At 39.9% G+C, this 15,768-nt stretch overlaps 1 protein-coding gene across 1 annotated transcript in view; it reads right to left on the bottom strand.

Annotated features, from left to right (window-relative positions):
- Positions 1–15,768, bottom strand: part of OSBPL10 (oxysterol binding protein like 10) — a 126,146-nt gene that overhangs the window by 17,920 nt on the left and 92,458 nt on the right. Inside the window, exon 7 of the mRNA XM_075493204.1 lies at positions 5,818–5,964. Coding sequence (XP_075349319.1) covers positions 5,818–5,964 — 147 coding nt within the window. The remainder of the gene's footprint in view (positions 1–5,817; positions 5,965–15,768) is intronic.

Genomic DNA, 15,768 nt, shown 5'->3' on the forward strand with positions numbered 1-15,768 from the left:
GAGACAAGCTGAAACAAACAAAAACTGCACAAACTGTTACTTTAATATCCTGGGACTACAGATGCTCCAGGGGCCCAGAAAAAATCTGAGACTGAGCACTAGGCAGTCTGCACTGGAGGAAGCCAGCCCCGAGTGATTTGGATGCAGTCTCGAGTGGCTCATCTAGCAACGCAGATGTTGCCAAAGTCACCCACTTAGGAATAACACTTTGTTAAAAAAGTTTTCAGTGAAACATCCTGGAGTGCACTACAAGACAGACAAGGGCTACAGGACCTAAAATAATTTATTTCTCTCCATTCCTTCTCCCTCATCCTCCACACCTTGTGCAGGACCATCCCAGGGGAGCTCAGAGGTTGCTCCTGCAGGACCAACAAGGAACTTCTGGCACACACAAATTTGTCTGGAGCCAAAGTGGCTCAATAATGCCAGATGCAGACCAACAGCTGTCCCCTATTAATGCAGTTGTTCTGCTTTTCTCTTTAATTCTTCATTGCATTTACTTTTTCCCTTTCCCAAAAGCAAGGGTTATTTACAGCAGGCAGGGAGCCACCCTTCAAACAAACACATTTGCTTTCCCCCCTGCCGCCCCAGCTTGCTATTCTAAGTGGGACCAAAGCACAGTTCAGTCCTTTTGGATCCCATGGGTAATGAAATAGAAGCTGTCAAACTTTTATCCGTCATTCAGTTCTTTTCAAAGAAAACTTGTAAACATGAAAAAAAAATTCCAGTCACAACGGCTCAAACGCAGTCTTAACACCTACACAGTCAACTGCAAAAAAACCAGATCACCACTCTGGTAACATACATGCTCGTTCACTCTCTCTTCTGTATATTATTTACACACATATAGTCTTTTATAGGCTAATAATTTTTACAAGTTTAGATATAAATCAAGCAAAGTTCCATCTGTAATATTCCTCTGAGGCTACTCCGTAAGCCTTGAGCACTCTACGTGGTCTCTGTTACCAACCTAATGAGGCCCCAAAAGATGCAGGACCTTACTTTTACACTATGAGTGGCAAACTACTGAGTGTTAAAGACAGCCTATAGTCCCCACGGTGGTGTGATAGCGAGGGGCTGAGGAGATTGGTTTTTAAAAGTGAAATCTAAAACTTTGGAAGGCAAAGTGGAAAGGCAGTAGATTTTCTCACGGTATTTTTAGCTCTTTAAACAGTTCCGTCTTACTTGCAGCGTTCTCATTCTGACCAAATATTCATTATCCAATATAATCTTAAAAAAAAAAATGCAATTCAGCATTACTGAACCTCAATACAGGATCTCATCTTAATATAAATTGTACACTCAAAGACCAGGTCATCAAGGGTGATGTTTGCTGACAGCAAAACACAGAAAAAACGCATCGCTTGTGTCTCAAAATACTAGTAGTGACTATCATGAGTTCACTGCACAGACATGAAAGGGCAGGGAAACTCATTTGAATAAACAGCACTCTGCACCTCGTTATGTCCAAGTGGCTACCTCTAAAGAGAGTGACATTTATTAGCACAAATGGAGGAGAAGGGGAAAAAAAACTATGGACCATACTTAAGATGATGCAAATTTTATGGTACAACATTGAGACTGCTGTGGTTTCATCCTGTTGACTTGATCACCTAGCTGTCATATCACTCTCAAGTACTAGTTCTGTGCTTTGCAGCTACATACTTAACACAGCTATGCCAATATAGCCACTAAATGAGATGTTATGAACCACTGCACACTTATTATTCAGTTTCAAGAATCAATTTAAAATCTGAATAAAGCTTGAACTCCAGCTCAAATGATCTTGCTTTAAAAGTCCAACTAAAATGGAAACTACATCCTCAATTGTAGCAGGAAAGGATCCACGGCAAAACATAGAATAATTGAGCTGTTTCCTCAAAAGGAGGCAGAACTACATACAGAAAATATTTGAGTTTTTAATCTTACACAACTCCAGTATTACAAAATACGTTTAGAAAACATTGTCTTTTACTAAATAATCTCATTGCCTGAAAGTTTCAATATGCAACATCACCATACACTAACATAGTCCGTGTCGTCGTCGTCCCGTCCCGTCCCCCCCAAAAAAAAAACCTTTTTTTTTTTTTAATTGGCCCTATCTTGATTTCTGCAGAAATAAGCAAAATAGAAATAAACAAATCTGGAAGCATACAGCATTCTTCTTGCCAGCATTGGACTGTCATGCACTTGTGCTAGTACTCTAGCTTCCAAAGGAATGAGGTTTTCAATTCTTCTGCAGCCAAGCAGAATGCACTGTCCAGAAAAATACACTTAGGACCTGTGTTCTTTATATTGGTTTTAGACTACAACAATTTTTTTTTTATTTGCATAAGAAGTCAAAATGGTCTAATTTTTTCCATTGGGAAAAAGCCAGCATGACAACCAAATGGACAAAAGAATCTCTCTAGAATAAATACCAAGTTCCCAAAGTCTGAAGCTAAAAATCTCCTGATTGCATTCTAAAATGTTAGAATAATCTCTGTTCTTATTCTCTCTCAGGCTTCATGCAAAAAGGAAACAGTTTAACAGGCATTCTTCCCTCTTCATTGCAGTTCAAAAGAGGATATTGGTTCAAAGCTTGATCATAACCTCCTAGGCTTGAATTCACCTATACTTAATTAGATCTGAATGCAACTGAGAGATGTAAGAGCATGACTTCTTAAGAACAGAGATATTTATCCCCCCTACTATTTTACTGTGAGGCAAAACATGGGTGTCAGCACCACTCCCTACTTTTTTCATAAATCTGACCAAGGCACCCCATGCTGAGATGTCCTTCTCTTAGAGGTACAAAAGCTTTCCACTGTCATCTGTGTCACTGTGGGAATAAAACAGGCTATTTTCATCTTACTTATATTTTAAAATTACAAGGTAAAAGTATATTGACAAGCAAAATAAAAGCTTACAACATCATGAATATACCACAATGTTAATTTACAACAGGCTGATATTCTGCAGAATTACTGGCAGTCCTTTTACACAGAATGGCAGCCCTTTATTTTTAGCACATATTAACTGCGTAGGGAAGGTAAGGGAATGCGGGGGAGTCATCACCCATCTGTACAAACTGTTAGCATTAATTTCAATCCATTAGATGCCATTTGCCAACACATTCATCAGGCTGCCAGTGATTTTTGGCACTATTTTTCATTTTTTAAAAGTCTGAAGAACAAACAACTTAGAAACTTATTTTTTCCCAGCAATTCCAATTGTAAATGAGTTTTAAAGTCCTAGCCCAGTCCAAGGCATCAGTTTTGTACTATGTTCTGCTGCTGTGAACTGCTACCCCACCCAAGTCTCTCTAGCAGCTATTCAAGTCTATTCGGCCACCACAGAGCCTAGCCTGTTCTAGCAAATCCCCATGCAGATTTAATAGTTCATTGCAGGTGTTTTCCTTCACAGTAGATTTTTACTGTTTAACTCCTTATTAAAAGGCATGGCAGCATGACACATTTCAAAAGTGAAGCACCTCTGCAACATTAAATGTGGCTATCATCACTGTGGGAAATTCATGTCAGCACAGGCAAGGCCAACAGTAACATAAGCAAGCACTGTGTAGGAAAACGAAAAGGAAAAGATGCCGTTTCCTCTGATATGGTACATGAAGGTAATTGATTATGCATCCAGAACCAAAAGCCACCAAGGGCTCAGAAGAGCAGTTTCTTCATGTGTGTATCATGTTACAATCCATAGCTCACAAAATGAACCAAATAAACAACCCTAGGGAAGAAGGCATAGGAAAATGGAAACATATAAAACATCCTCTGCTGTTAGCAACTACTGTGCCACAACCACTTCCAGCAGAAGCTGACTAGCATCAAGGCTACCTGAATCTGACTTTCAGAGGAATAATAAAAAATGAGAAGAGGTGCAGCCAACAAACCAAGCTTTATCATCACACCTCTGTGGCCCTAAGGGCCTCATGTCAGGAAGCAAAGTTAATAAAAAAAGCAGCCAGCTGTCTTGTGATTTTTTTTTTTTTTTAAATCCTCAAATGGTCAGAGAAGTGATGTGCACATGTGGCATGTCTCATTAATACTCATCATATGTGTATTCGTGCATCACACAGACTAGAGAGAGATCTAACTCTGCCATATGCCTGTTCCTCTTCTCAGGCTGCAGGTATTATATATACAAATTCGTGCATGCCAATACTTTGCCATACTATGTATCTGATAATATTCATCACTATCCTCAAAAACTGTTCTCTAAGAACACTACATAAGAAATGGGTTATCATATATATTTACCTTCCAAGTGTCTACATTTCTCTTATTTACAGGAATTTCTCTTATTTAAATTAACTGTGTGTCTTTGGGGTTTTTGCCTCCTCTGCCGTGGCAAAAAGATGATACTGGAAATCAGGGAAGAAAAATCTTGTTCATTACCAAAGACAAAATGTTTTGAAGACACAAGAACAACAGATAAGGAATCTTAGTCTAGTTTAAACATTATGGACTGAGACAGCCTTAGCAAACCAACATAGGAAAGAGGAAGAGCTATGAAAAATTGAGGAATCTAAGAAAAACAAAACCAAAAATGAACTGTACATAACCCCATACTAAGAAGTGACAGGTATAAATTATTCACAAATGAAATGACGAAACTTTTGTTCTATTTAGAACAAAACATTAATTTCCATGCAGCTATTCAATATCTATACTTAGCAACAGATCACGGGATTGCTCAGTCTCAAAAAAATGTAAGTATCTTTAAATACTGTCAATTATTCCAGAGGAAGCAGAAAAGACTATATTGAGAAAGCCTTATTTTGTAAGAAAGTGAGAGTAAAAATAGACTTTGATTAGTATGTAAGATCAAAAGGAAAGCAGATGAACTCTTCAGAATATCAAAATGCCCATGAGAAGAATCTCCTGCATAGCTACTTCATGCACAAGGGTAATTCTCTGATCATTCCAAACTTGTTTTTATTTGTGGAGGGAGTAAGTCAGAATGAGCTCATCTTATTTGTGGAAGGGGATTATAGGGGTTTTATTTGCCTTTTTTTTTTAAGTAGAAAACCTTTGTGGAAGGAAAGGGTATTCCATATTTTTACAAAAATCCACTTGGTTATTAAGTCCCATGAGAAGGTTTCACTGAAATGTAGGACTATTCGAAAAGAGGCATTCCCTGCTTCCAGAACATCTGCCTCATTTCCAAAACTCTAAGGACTTAAGGGAAATTTCTCAGACACCATAACTTCCCTGATCCTATCAGTATGTATAAGCTCATAACAATACTGGTTCCAGGACCAGAAGGATGCACAGAAGGTTAAACTGGTGAGCTGCTTAGCACAGACAAGAACAGTATACACTGAAGACTGTGATTTCTTTACCACCATGGGTTTTTTGAAGCTGCCAAGTAATTATATGGAATCCAATCCACAAAGCAGTAACTTGAGCACATATCTCCTTCATCCATAAAACTGATATTATGATTCCTCAAACACTCTGCACCCTGACTTAACATACATGTGGGATACATAGACAACATATGGTTGCTTTGAAAGACTTATAAAAAAAAAAAAAAAAAGAAGAGTTTTGGAGGTTTTTTTCTTCTTCTTTTCTCTTTCCCTTCCCCCTGACCCTGTTCCCCCATCCCTAAAATATCTGATGTGGTCACTTCATGTGAAAGCCTACCTAGCAGAAGACAGCACTGCATAGCTCTCTGGAACCACACCTTTATGAAGAGGCAAACTTCATTGTCCATGGGGGCAAAACATGCTCACAGGAATCACACGCGTGCACACACACACAGAAGGATGAGAAGAAGAAAAAAGAATGAACAATTATAAAAGAGATACAGTGTCCGTACCCTGGTAAGGTCCATGCCAAGTTTGAGCTGAGAGATGAGATGGAGAATTACACTACGTTGATCATCCATGACTCCTAAATCCTCCTCTTCGTTATCTTCAGTATCTGTCATTTCATCTTCAACTAGGATCAATTCAGAAGCTGAATGCTGAAATGAAAAGAAACATCACCATCTGGACAAAAAGATACAGTATGGTTTTTTCCACTATATGTTTAAAAATGGAGCTGTCTCAACTGAACCAAAGACAGCCTCTGTTAAAACCAAGGAAAGATACAAATTTAAAATAAAAAAATCCAGTGATGGGTTCATAGAACATTTTGATCCTACCCTCAGAACAAGAGTGTTAAGTATCAGATGCTAATTTACACATTATCTTCTCACATTTATATTGCAGTGATGCCAGACAAAAAATCACAGCATATTAAAGTAACAGATCTTCTATTTATTAAATAGTACACAGTTGAAAAATGAGTTTTCATAAGTTTGTTTCATAAATCTCTCCAGCAAATATTCATACTTCATACCTAGATGCTGCATGACCTGATTTCACACTATTTTTTCTCCTTTCCTCTATCCAACTTCCAAGTTAGATATCTAAGAAAGTCAAGACTATTAACTGGAAAGGAGACAAAAAGACAACTATAATTAAGGTACACACCTTTCAAAAAAAGCCAGAGACATTAGATTTTGGGGGGTAAGACAATGCCGTAAGTCTTTATGACATTTGCAACATTAAGCTGCTTCACAGCACAGTAATGCCAATACTTCCCATTTTCCAGACATACTAGCTGAAGATCAAGAGAGAGACATCATGCCAACTCCTTTCAAGAGGAACTTTAGAGCAGGAAGGGATAATGATTTGTGATACTGTATTTCCTCTCAAGGTTTACAATATATTACTAACAATAATCCAAACAGGTGGTAGTTCTTTTGTTCAGTCCATTGAAACCACTCTGCAAGCCTTCTGGATATATATTCAGGTAAGTTTTTTGTCCTTTAAAAAAAAAGTTGGGTTATATAGCTGAAAAAAAAAATTTACAGCACAGCATTTCATTACTCCCTAAGGTTTCCATGCTGTAAATGAGACAACACTACCTGCAAAAGTTAGCATTCCTTTATGCTAAATAGCATTTTTGCAGAAACAGCTACTTCATTACATAAAAAGAGAAATTTTTCATCTCACTGTGAAAGTCTTTGCAACTGAAAAGTTTCATTAAAACCAGCTGATATTCAGAATTAGGTTTCAAAGAAATATTTCTGAATGATCATATTAGAGACCCCTCAGGTGAACAGCAGCTTGTGTAAGGAGAGTGTCTCTGAAATTTAGTTACTACAGATGTTTCCAAGATTTGAATAAAGTTTTCTCTTTCTCTTTTTCCTTTTTCTTTTTTTTTTTTTTTTTTTTTAAATTAAATAAATGTTTAGGTAACTATTCCCAAAAGAATAGCTATTTGGTGAAATCCAAGGACATTTGAAAGATACTTTACGATTACTTTATTTAGAAAGTAGAATATGTAAATTACATAAAACAGAATCTGGTGAGCTGTAACCTCAACAGCTTGGAGCTTTTCAAAAGGACAAAATCACACTTTCTTCTTCCCACTCCCTCAGAAAATAAAAGGATAGAACAATAAGCCCTTTCCTTCCAAAATGCACAGCATTATTATCCAACTGACACCTTACTGACAAGTTCAATTAACATAAAACCCAACAACCTCATACAAAATTATCATTTGGGGAGACATAAAGCACCGAAGCCTGGCTCAGCTGTACAGGCTACGATGCATTTGGAGGTAGCACGGAAAAAGCAGTATTAGAACTTACAGTAGATGGTTCCACAGGAGGTTTCCCTTTGATCCAGCTTGACCTCATTGAGAGCACTGAGCTACTGAATAAGCACTGCTGCTTCTGTTACTGCCATGAACCAAGCTCGCGGCAAACAAGCTCCAGCAGGAATTAATAGCGCTAGAAAAAAAGCAAGGGAACCTCCCCTCCTCACTCCCACTCCCTCTTTTTTTTTTTTTTCCTTTTTGGCTATCCGACAAGTTGGAGAGTGTGCGCCAGATGTCAATCTGCTCCTTGCGTTTCTAGTCACATGGCATTGACATCAGCGAGTTTAACTGCACGCAGCTCCAACTGGTAAATGGTGCTGCTGTTTCCCAAAGGATATCCTGGTGGGCTGTTCTCCAGGTGAGGGGGCACGAGTGCGCACAAGTGTGAGAGAGAGAAAGAGAACATGCTAGCGGGTAACAAGCTTTCAAGTGAACATGTAACAGCTGCATAACCTTTAGTTGTTAACAGCATCAGAAAATAAACAAATTACACATCGACAAGTTCACAGACTAAATCATATATTAAGAATTTTATTTTTTTCTCCTGAAGATTGCACATTCAGCCAGGGACAGAAATCCTTCTTTCTTTCGTGCTAAAATAGGTATTAGGTCTTCCATGCCTTTCAAAGTGTTACTAACCTCACAGCAACTGCCTCTCATTACTACTCTATAAAACATGCACGGTGAGGGCAAGCAACCCTATAAACAGTTTAGGTGCTCAGGAAAGTAGTATTTGCATTTATTTAAATGAAAGACTTTCTGCTCCTCAGGGAGGATAACTACAGTGTAACATTCGGATCAAGCATGTTTAATGACCATTCTGCAATAAGGTTTATAATTTTAATTATCTTAACTATCCCCTATTTTAAGAACATGTGCAAGGGCACCAAAAATCCCACAACTCCACTATTAGAGTTATCAACATACTAGTGACCTTCAATGCACGTAGAACGACATCAGCTGTCTGCATCTCTTCTCACTTTCCAAGAAAATAAGAACTTAAGTAGCAGTTTACATTTTATGTCACAGAAACTGAACAGCGGTCATCTTCAGTAAGCAATATCCTTTCCGTATTTTCCTCTCTTCTCATTAGCTGTTATATGTAATTACTGAATTACTTTTTAAGAGCACAGAAAATAAGACATTCCTTTTTAAGTCATGTATATTTTCTTTAAAAAAACAACCACCTAAGCACAACATAGGGAGTGTGGACACAGAGCCACAAAATACAAAGTTACTGTATCTTTAAAGGGTCATAAAAGTCCAATCAGGTTTTTAATTCTTTTTCTTTTCACAGAAATAGTATGCAGTTTAGCAGTAACGGATGCGTAAGCATGCAGTAGCATGCAAAAGATTATGTTGAGTGATTATCCTTTAATGGCAGCTTTCCTGAATTATCAGACACATTTCCCCCCCCCCCCAAAATAAAATTGCAAAGCTGATCTAGGAAAGCAGTGATTTGCTCCATTCCTGTGTGGTCAGAGCATAATGTAAAAGCTATCGAGCTGTGCGCGGCTCAGCCTAGCAACGAACAGCACAGCTAGGCTTGGGTGCTAACCCTGAGAACCAGTTACAAACAAGCACCAAAAAGGGGCTTATATTTAAAATCATTTTAATAAAAATGAGTTTCCAACACTGGGCTGAAGCACCAGGATTTTTCAGAAAAATCTGAATGGAAAACAACAGATCATTTCTAGAAATCCCATGAAGGGATTCACTTCAAAGTTTAAAGACCGAAGACATGAAAACACACGCTGGCAGAGATCTATTTTAAACAGGTCACTTCATTAGAACTGGGATCGATTAATTTAGAGAGGTCATCTGCTAGGATACAAACCAGATATTCTAGTCAGCAGTCTTCATCAGAAAACATGCTGATTCTTTTTTACCAGATGAAACCTGTAAGGGAAAGAAATTGTTTCTGAAGGAAACATTCTGCATTTTAAAAAAATGTCTTCAGGAAAAGGGCACTTTGACAAGCCTGGGATAGAATCACAGACTTAAAAGCTACGTTTCTGTCAAAGGGCAAACCTGCCTCTGTCCTTCCAAAGCCTCTTCCACAAGTTAATTTTTCAAATTAACTGCTGTGCTGGAAATTAATTGTTAGATAATTAGTTCAGTTATAAGGCTCAGAGCTTGGTTTTCCAACATATTTCACAAACTGTATCATGCAAGAGTACTGTCAAGCATGACATGGATCTCATCTTGTTTATTTGTTGGGGGGGGAATATACAGAATCACAGTATCATTTAGGTTGGAATGGACCTCTTGAGGTCATCTTGTCCCACATTCGGCTCAAACAGGGACACCTAAACCCAGTTGCCGAGGATGATGGCCAGCTCAGTTTTGAGTATCTCCAAGGATGCAGGCTCCACCACCTCTCTGGGCAACCTGTGCCAGTGTTAGACTATCTTCACAGCAAAAAAGCGTTTTCTGATGTTCAGATTAAGTTTCATGTGCCCATTGCCTCTTGTCCTGTCACTGGGCACTATTGAGAAGACTCCATCTCCCTGTTCTTCACTCCCTCCCATCAGGTATTTATATACATCGATAAGATCCCCTCGAGCCTTCTCTTCTCCAGGCTGAACAGTCCCAGCTCTCTCAGCTTCTCCTCATGTGAAGGATGCTCCAGAACCTTCATCATCTTTGTGGACCTGTGCCGGACGCACTCCAGTAATTCCATGTCTCTCTTGCCCAGAACTGCACACACCACCACAGATGTGGTCTCACCTGTGTCAAGTAGAGGGGAAGGATCACCTCCCTCCACCTGCTGGCAACGCTCTTCCTCATGCAGCCCAGGATGCTGTTGGCCTTCTTTGCTACAAGAGTGCATTGCCGGCTCATGCTCAGCTTGCTGTCCACCAAGATCCCAAGGTCTTCTCTGCAGAACTACTTTCCAGCCAGTTGGCCTCCAGCCTGTACTGGTGCAGGGGCTTACCCTCAGATATCCCCAGATGCAGCACTTTGCATTTCCCTGTGTTGAACTTGATGAGATTCCTCTCTGTCCAGCCCGTCAAGGTCCCTCTCAATGACAGCACAACCCTCTGGTTCATCAGCCACTCCTCCCAGGTTTTTATCATCAACAAACTTGTTGAGGGTGCACTCTGCCCCATTGTCCAGGTCACTAATGAAGATGTTGAACAGTACCGGCCCCAGTATTGACCCCTGTGGTACACCACTAGCAACTGGCCTCCAACCGGACCTTGTACCACTGATCACATTCCTCTGGGCTTGGCCATTCAGACAGTTTTTAATCCACCTCACTGCCCACTTATCTAATCCATACTCTGTCAGCTTGTCTATGAGGATGTTACAGAAGACAGGGTCAAAAACCTTACCAAGGTCAAAGCAAACAACATCCACTGCTCTCTCCACATGCACCAAGCTAGTCACTTCATCGTAGAGGGCTATCGTGTTGGTTAAGCGCAATTTCCCCTTTATAAATCCACGCTGACTACTCCTGATCACCTTCTTGTTCTTCCTGTGTTTGGAAATGCTTTCCAGGGTTAGTTGCTCCACTACTTTCCCAGGGATTGAGGAGAGGCTGACCAACCTGCAGCTCCCCAGATGTTACTAGAACATCCCCAGATGTTCTTTCTTGGCCTTCTTGAAGACAGGAGTGACATTTGCTTTCTTCCACTCTTCATGAAACTCTCCCAAACACCATGACCCTTTAAAGACAATAGATGGTGGCCTTGCAATGACATTGGCCAACTCCCTCCACGCTCATAGGTGCATCCCATCAGGCCCCATGGAGTTATGTATGTGCAGCTTAAGTGCTGCCTAACCTGTTCCTCCTCCACCAAGCGTAACTCTTCATCCAGACTTTCCCTCTGAGCTCAGAGGCCTGGGATTCCTGAAGGCTGATGTCACCAGTAAAGACTGAGGCAAAGAAGGCATTGCATAACTCAGCCTTTTCTCCATCACAGTAATAAGCAGAGACCATATGTATCCTGACAGGGACACACTCAGGACTTGTATAGGACTCATAAGGCAATTCTTCATATAATTACAACAAAATATTCTAAGAATTTTCATTAAGGCATGAAAAAGTAGTACAAAAAGGACTGTAGTCAGGAGCAAGAGGATGAATCTTAGGAACTTAAAACATCAGATAAGAAGACATCATTTAATAATATTCCAAGGGAAGTAGTCCCTAAGTCTTTCTACATTCAAAAAATTGCAAAAGATACTAAAAAAATAACACTGTACGAAACATTGCTGCATTGAGAGAAAGACGGAATAAATTACTTGCAGGGCTTGTTCAGAAGCAACATGAAACAGAATTAGCATTTTCAGACTAGGTAAGGATTACCATATTTTCTGTAGAGTGATCTAATTACAATTAGTTCTACCAGTGCACATAAAAGTCAAAGGCCTCATTTTGGTTTTCAGATTCCCTTCGTTAATGATATAGGTTTGCAAGCATCATTTACACTTACACTTGTGTAACTTGAGAGCTTGCAAACAGGTTTTCTGTGGGTGTAAGATTAAATATAACTCTGTAAGGTCAGAGAGCTTTAGCACATTTACACTAATGTGACAAATTGGTCCCGTAAGATTTTCACCAGTCTCAATACCAAAGTTAGAACTCTCTTTGTAAAAGCAGATACAGTAAGAATACGGCAAAAGTAGTAATATATAATGAGCTGTTAGATTCTTGCAGGGCTTGTCACTGTATCAGAATTGACAAAACTGCACTAACTTGCATGCGTCACTTGTCTTCTTCCAGTATGGACACCTTCAAAATATTTAATTGCATTTACTCCAGCTGCAGCATGCACCTGATAGAAAAACACACAAGCTTACTGCACCCATCCCTCATTAACAGTGATTTGAATCTCAAATGTAGCCCGTCCAGTAAGTTGTACTTATTAAACTATTTTATATACAGACTAGCATATTAGCATGCTGTTCTGAGGGTTGACTCTGGCTGGATGCCAGGTGCCCACCAAAGCCGCTCTATCACTCCCCTCCTCAACTGGACAGGGGACAGAAAAACATAATGAAAGGCTCGTGGGTCGAGATAAAGACAGGGAGAGATCACTCACCAATCAGCATCATAGGCAAAACAGACTCGACCTGGGGAAATTAGTTTAATTTATTATCAGTCAAATCAGATTAGGATAATAAGAAATAAAACCAAATCTTAAAAACACCTTCCCCTCACCCCTCCCTTCTTCCCGGGATCAACTTCACTCCCAATTTCTCTACCCCCTCCCCCCAAGTGGCGCAGGGGCACGGGGAATGTGGGTTGCAGTCAGTTCATCACACATTGTCTCTGCCGCTCCTTCCTCCTCACGGGGAGGACTCCTCACACTCTTCCCCTGATCCAGCGTGGGATCCCTCCCATGGGTCCTGCCAGGAGCCTGCTCCAGCACGGGCTTCCCATGGGGTCACAGCCTCCTTTGGGTGCATCCACCTGCTCCAGCATGGGGTCCTCCACGGGCTGCAGGTGAGTATCTGCTCCACCATGGACCTCCATGGGCTGCAGGGGGACAGCCTGCCTCACCATGGTCTTCACCACAGGCAGGGGAATCCCTGCTCCGGTGCCTGGAGCACCTCCTCCCCTCCTTCTTCACTGACCTCGGTGCCTGCAGAGTTGTTTCTCTCAGATATTCTCACTTGTCTCTCCAGCTGCAGTTGCCCAGTTGTGCAGCAACTTTTTCCCCTTCTTAAATATTTTATCACAGAGGTGCTACCACCATCACTGATGGGCTCAGCCTTGGCCAACAGCGCGTCCGTCCTGGAGCCAGCTGGCATTGGCTCTATCAGACATGGGGCAAGCTTCTAGCAGCTTCTCACAGAAGCCTCCCCTCTAGCACCCCCACCCCCCCCCACAACCTTGCCAAGCAAACACAATACAGCTGTGAAAGGAGGAGTAATTCCCATGTAGAAAATTGAAATAAAGAGAAATGAAATAGAAAATTTCAGTTTACTTCAACCTAAATCTTGAAATAAAACAAACAAAAACTCAAACACATTTACTTCAAACCCACTGTAAAGACTGAAATCATCATCACCATCCATGCACTTCTCCTCTAAGTTCCAAATGCATTATCATTTACAGATTAGCAACTTTAAGCTTAACTATAAAGTAGCAACACTTTTTTTTTTTATATCCAACAAGCTCCTGTATCTCTTTATATAAGCTTTTCTACTCTTCAAGAACAGTTCAAATAAAACAAAATAGAAAATACTCTTCTCAACATTTACCACCACACCATTACACAATGTATGCAGAGGAAGGAAAAAAAGAGGGTTGGAAAAGCAGTGGTAGAGTGAACTCAGGTCATTGCTTGAGCCCTGGCCTCCATCTTACTGTAGTCTTATTTATGCTTTGCTCCCGGTAGCCCTGTGACTGATTATTGCAAAGAAAGAATAAATCAAAGATAAAACCTCAAACACACAGACATCCCATACACCCATTGTAATGTGGGCACCTGGATACCAAAGTTCCAGTGACTTTCAAAGAGATTTAAGGCTCCCCAGTGTTCAAGGTTTGATTCTTTTTTTAAAGAGATTTAACAAGCTCAGAACCAAAGCAGAGCTTAATTGGAGAATTGGAAAAGCAAAACTTACTACAGCCCGTACATCTCAATTTTGTCCTGAAAAAGGTCTCTTAAAGGTAGCAAAATAGGTGGCTCAGCTCAGCTCAGCCGATTTTCTTCATTTACTCTGAATATTCCATAGGAGCCATCTCCTTTACTGCCTTTGTCAATAGCTTTTGCTTTAACTGCTGGGAAAATTTTTGCCATAGTATTAATATGCAAAAAGTCTGCCACCTCAAGGGCGAACCCGCACTCCCCCAAACCCCAAAACACACACACACAGTCACACTTTTCCTAGATTTCAATCATTATAGCTTAGATATAGCAATCATGAACCGAAATTACAGTTAAGATAACTTTTAAAATATCAAAGCAAGCAACAGAGGATGACAACGAAATGAGAAGGATTTTACAATTAAAAAGTGAGCACACTGTAACTTATACACAACAACGTTATGGTAAGCAAAAATATCACTTTCTTTTTGCTTTGCTACCATCATCTACATACAGATCCAATCGGCAAGACAGTTAGTTTCTCCTTCACACAACTGGATGAAGGAAAAACGGCATAATAGGCAGATTTTCTACTCACCTTAAACTATGTATACCAAGAAAAATAATCCAGGCATATCTATCTGGATAAATAAGTAACTGCTGCATCTGAGTTTGGGGTGTGAGAGAGTGGGGTCAAAGCTTATATGTAATCCTGGATACATCGTTCATCACTGATAGGTCAAACCATAGAATATTTGGTGGAAAAAGCTTGCATCAGGAAAGAATGTCTACAAAGTGCCCAGAAATTAATTTCTTACCAAATTTGTTATTTGTGTTTGGTAATTCATGTCTCCAGAGAAAATAAAATTCTTCAAACTAGGACTATCAACAATTAAAACATCTCTTTTTTTTGGTGTAGGGATAATTTATATATATTTTGTGGTTTGTTGTTTGGGTTTTTTTAATTGAATATGCTAAACACACTGGATGTTCAGAAAAATCTCTCCAGCTAGGGACAAGTGCAAGGATCAAAGTGTGGCAATGTGAGCAATCTGTCTATCACACAAGATTAATTGGATACAACACATAATAGCAGAGTCATCTACCGAACCAAGTAATACCTAGCTCTCTTTAGGCAATCCTTCCTTCACAGTGAAGCAAGCAAGCAAAGTAGAAATGCATCGTGATACTAATACTTCGTAAATATAGACAGGCTGACACATACATGATGCAAGCAAAGAAAATAATCATGAAACCTGTATCTTAGGTGACAAAAAGGCCTGCAATCTTTTTCCTTCCCAACAGAACCAATCTGCCAGGCATCTGAAGGCAAGCACATTATCCAGATAGTCACTATTTTGAGAGCTTTACTAATGCTTTTTTGTTAAAGTTTTGCAGTAGTATCTCTGGGAACAGAAGTCTTTTCATCCTTAAAGAACAAGCTCAGAAAATTTCCTTTTCCTGCACTGCAGATGTGTTTAACTCTGACCTGTGACGATATTTAGGGGTAAACATAACAATATAGTAGTGATGAGAAGCAGATAACATAAGAGATTTAAGAAGAAAAAGGGTTG

Source organism: Mycteria americana, chromosome 2 (assembly GCF_035582795.1).
Source record: "Mycteria americana isolate JAX WOST 10 ecotype Jacksonville Zoo and Gardens chromosome 2, USCA_MyAme_1.0, whole genome shotgun sequence".
Classification (NCBI taxonomy): Eukaryota; Metazoa; Chordata; class Aves; order Ciconiiformes; family Ciconiidae; genus Mycteria; species Mycteria americana.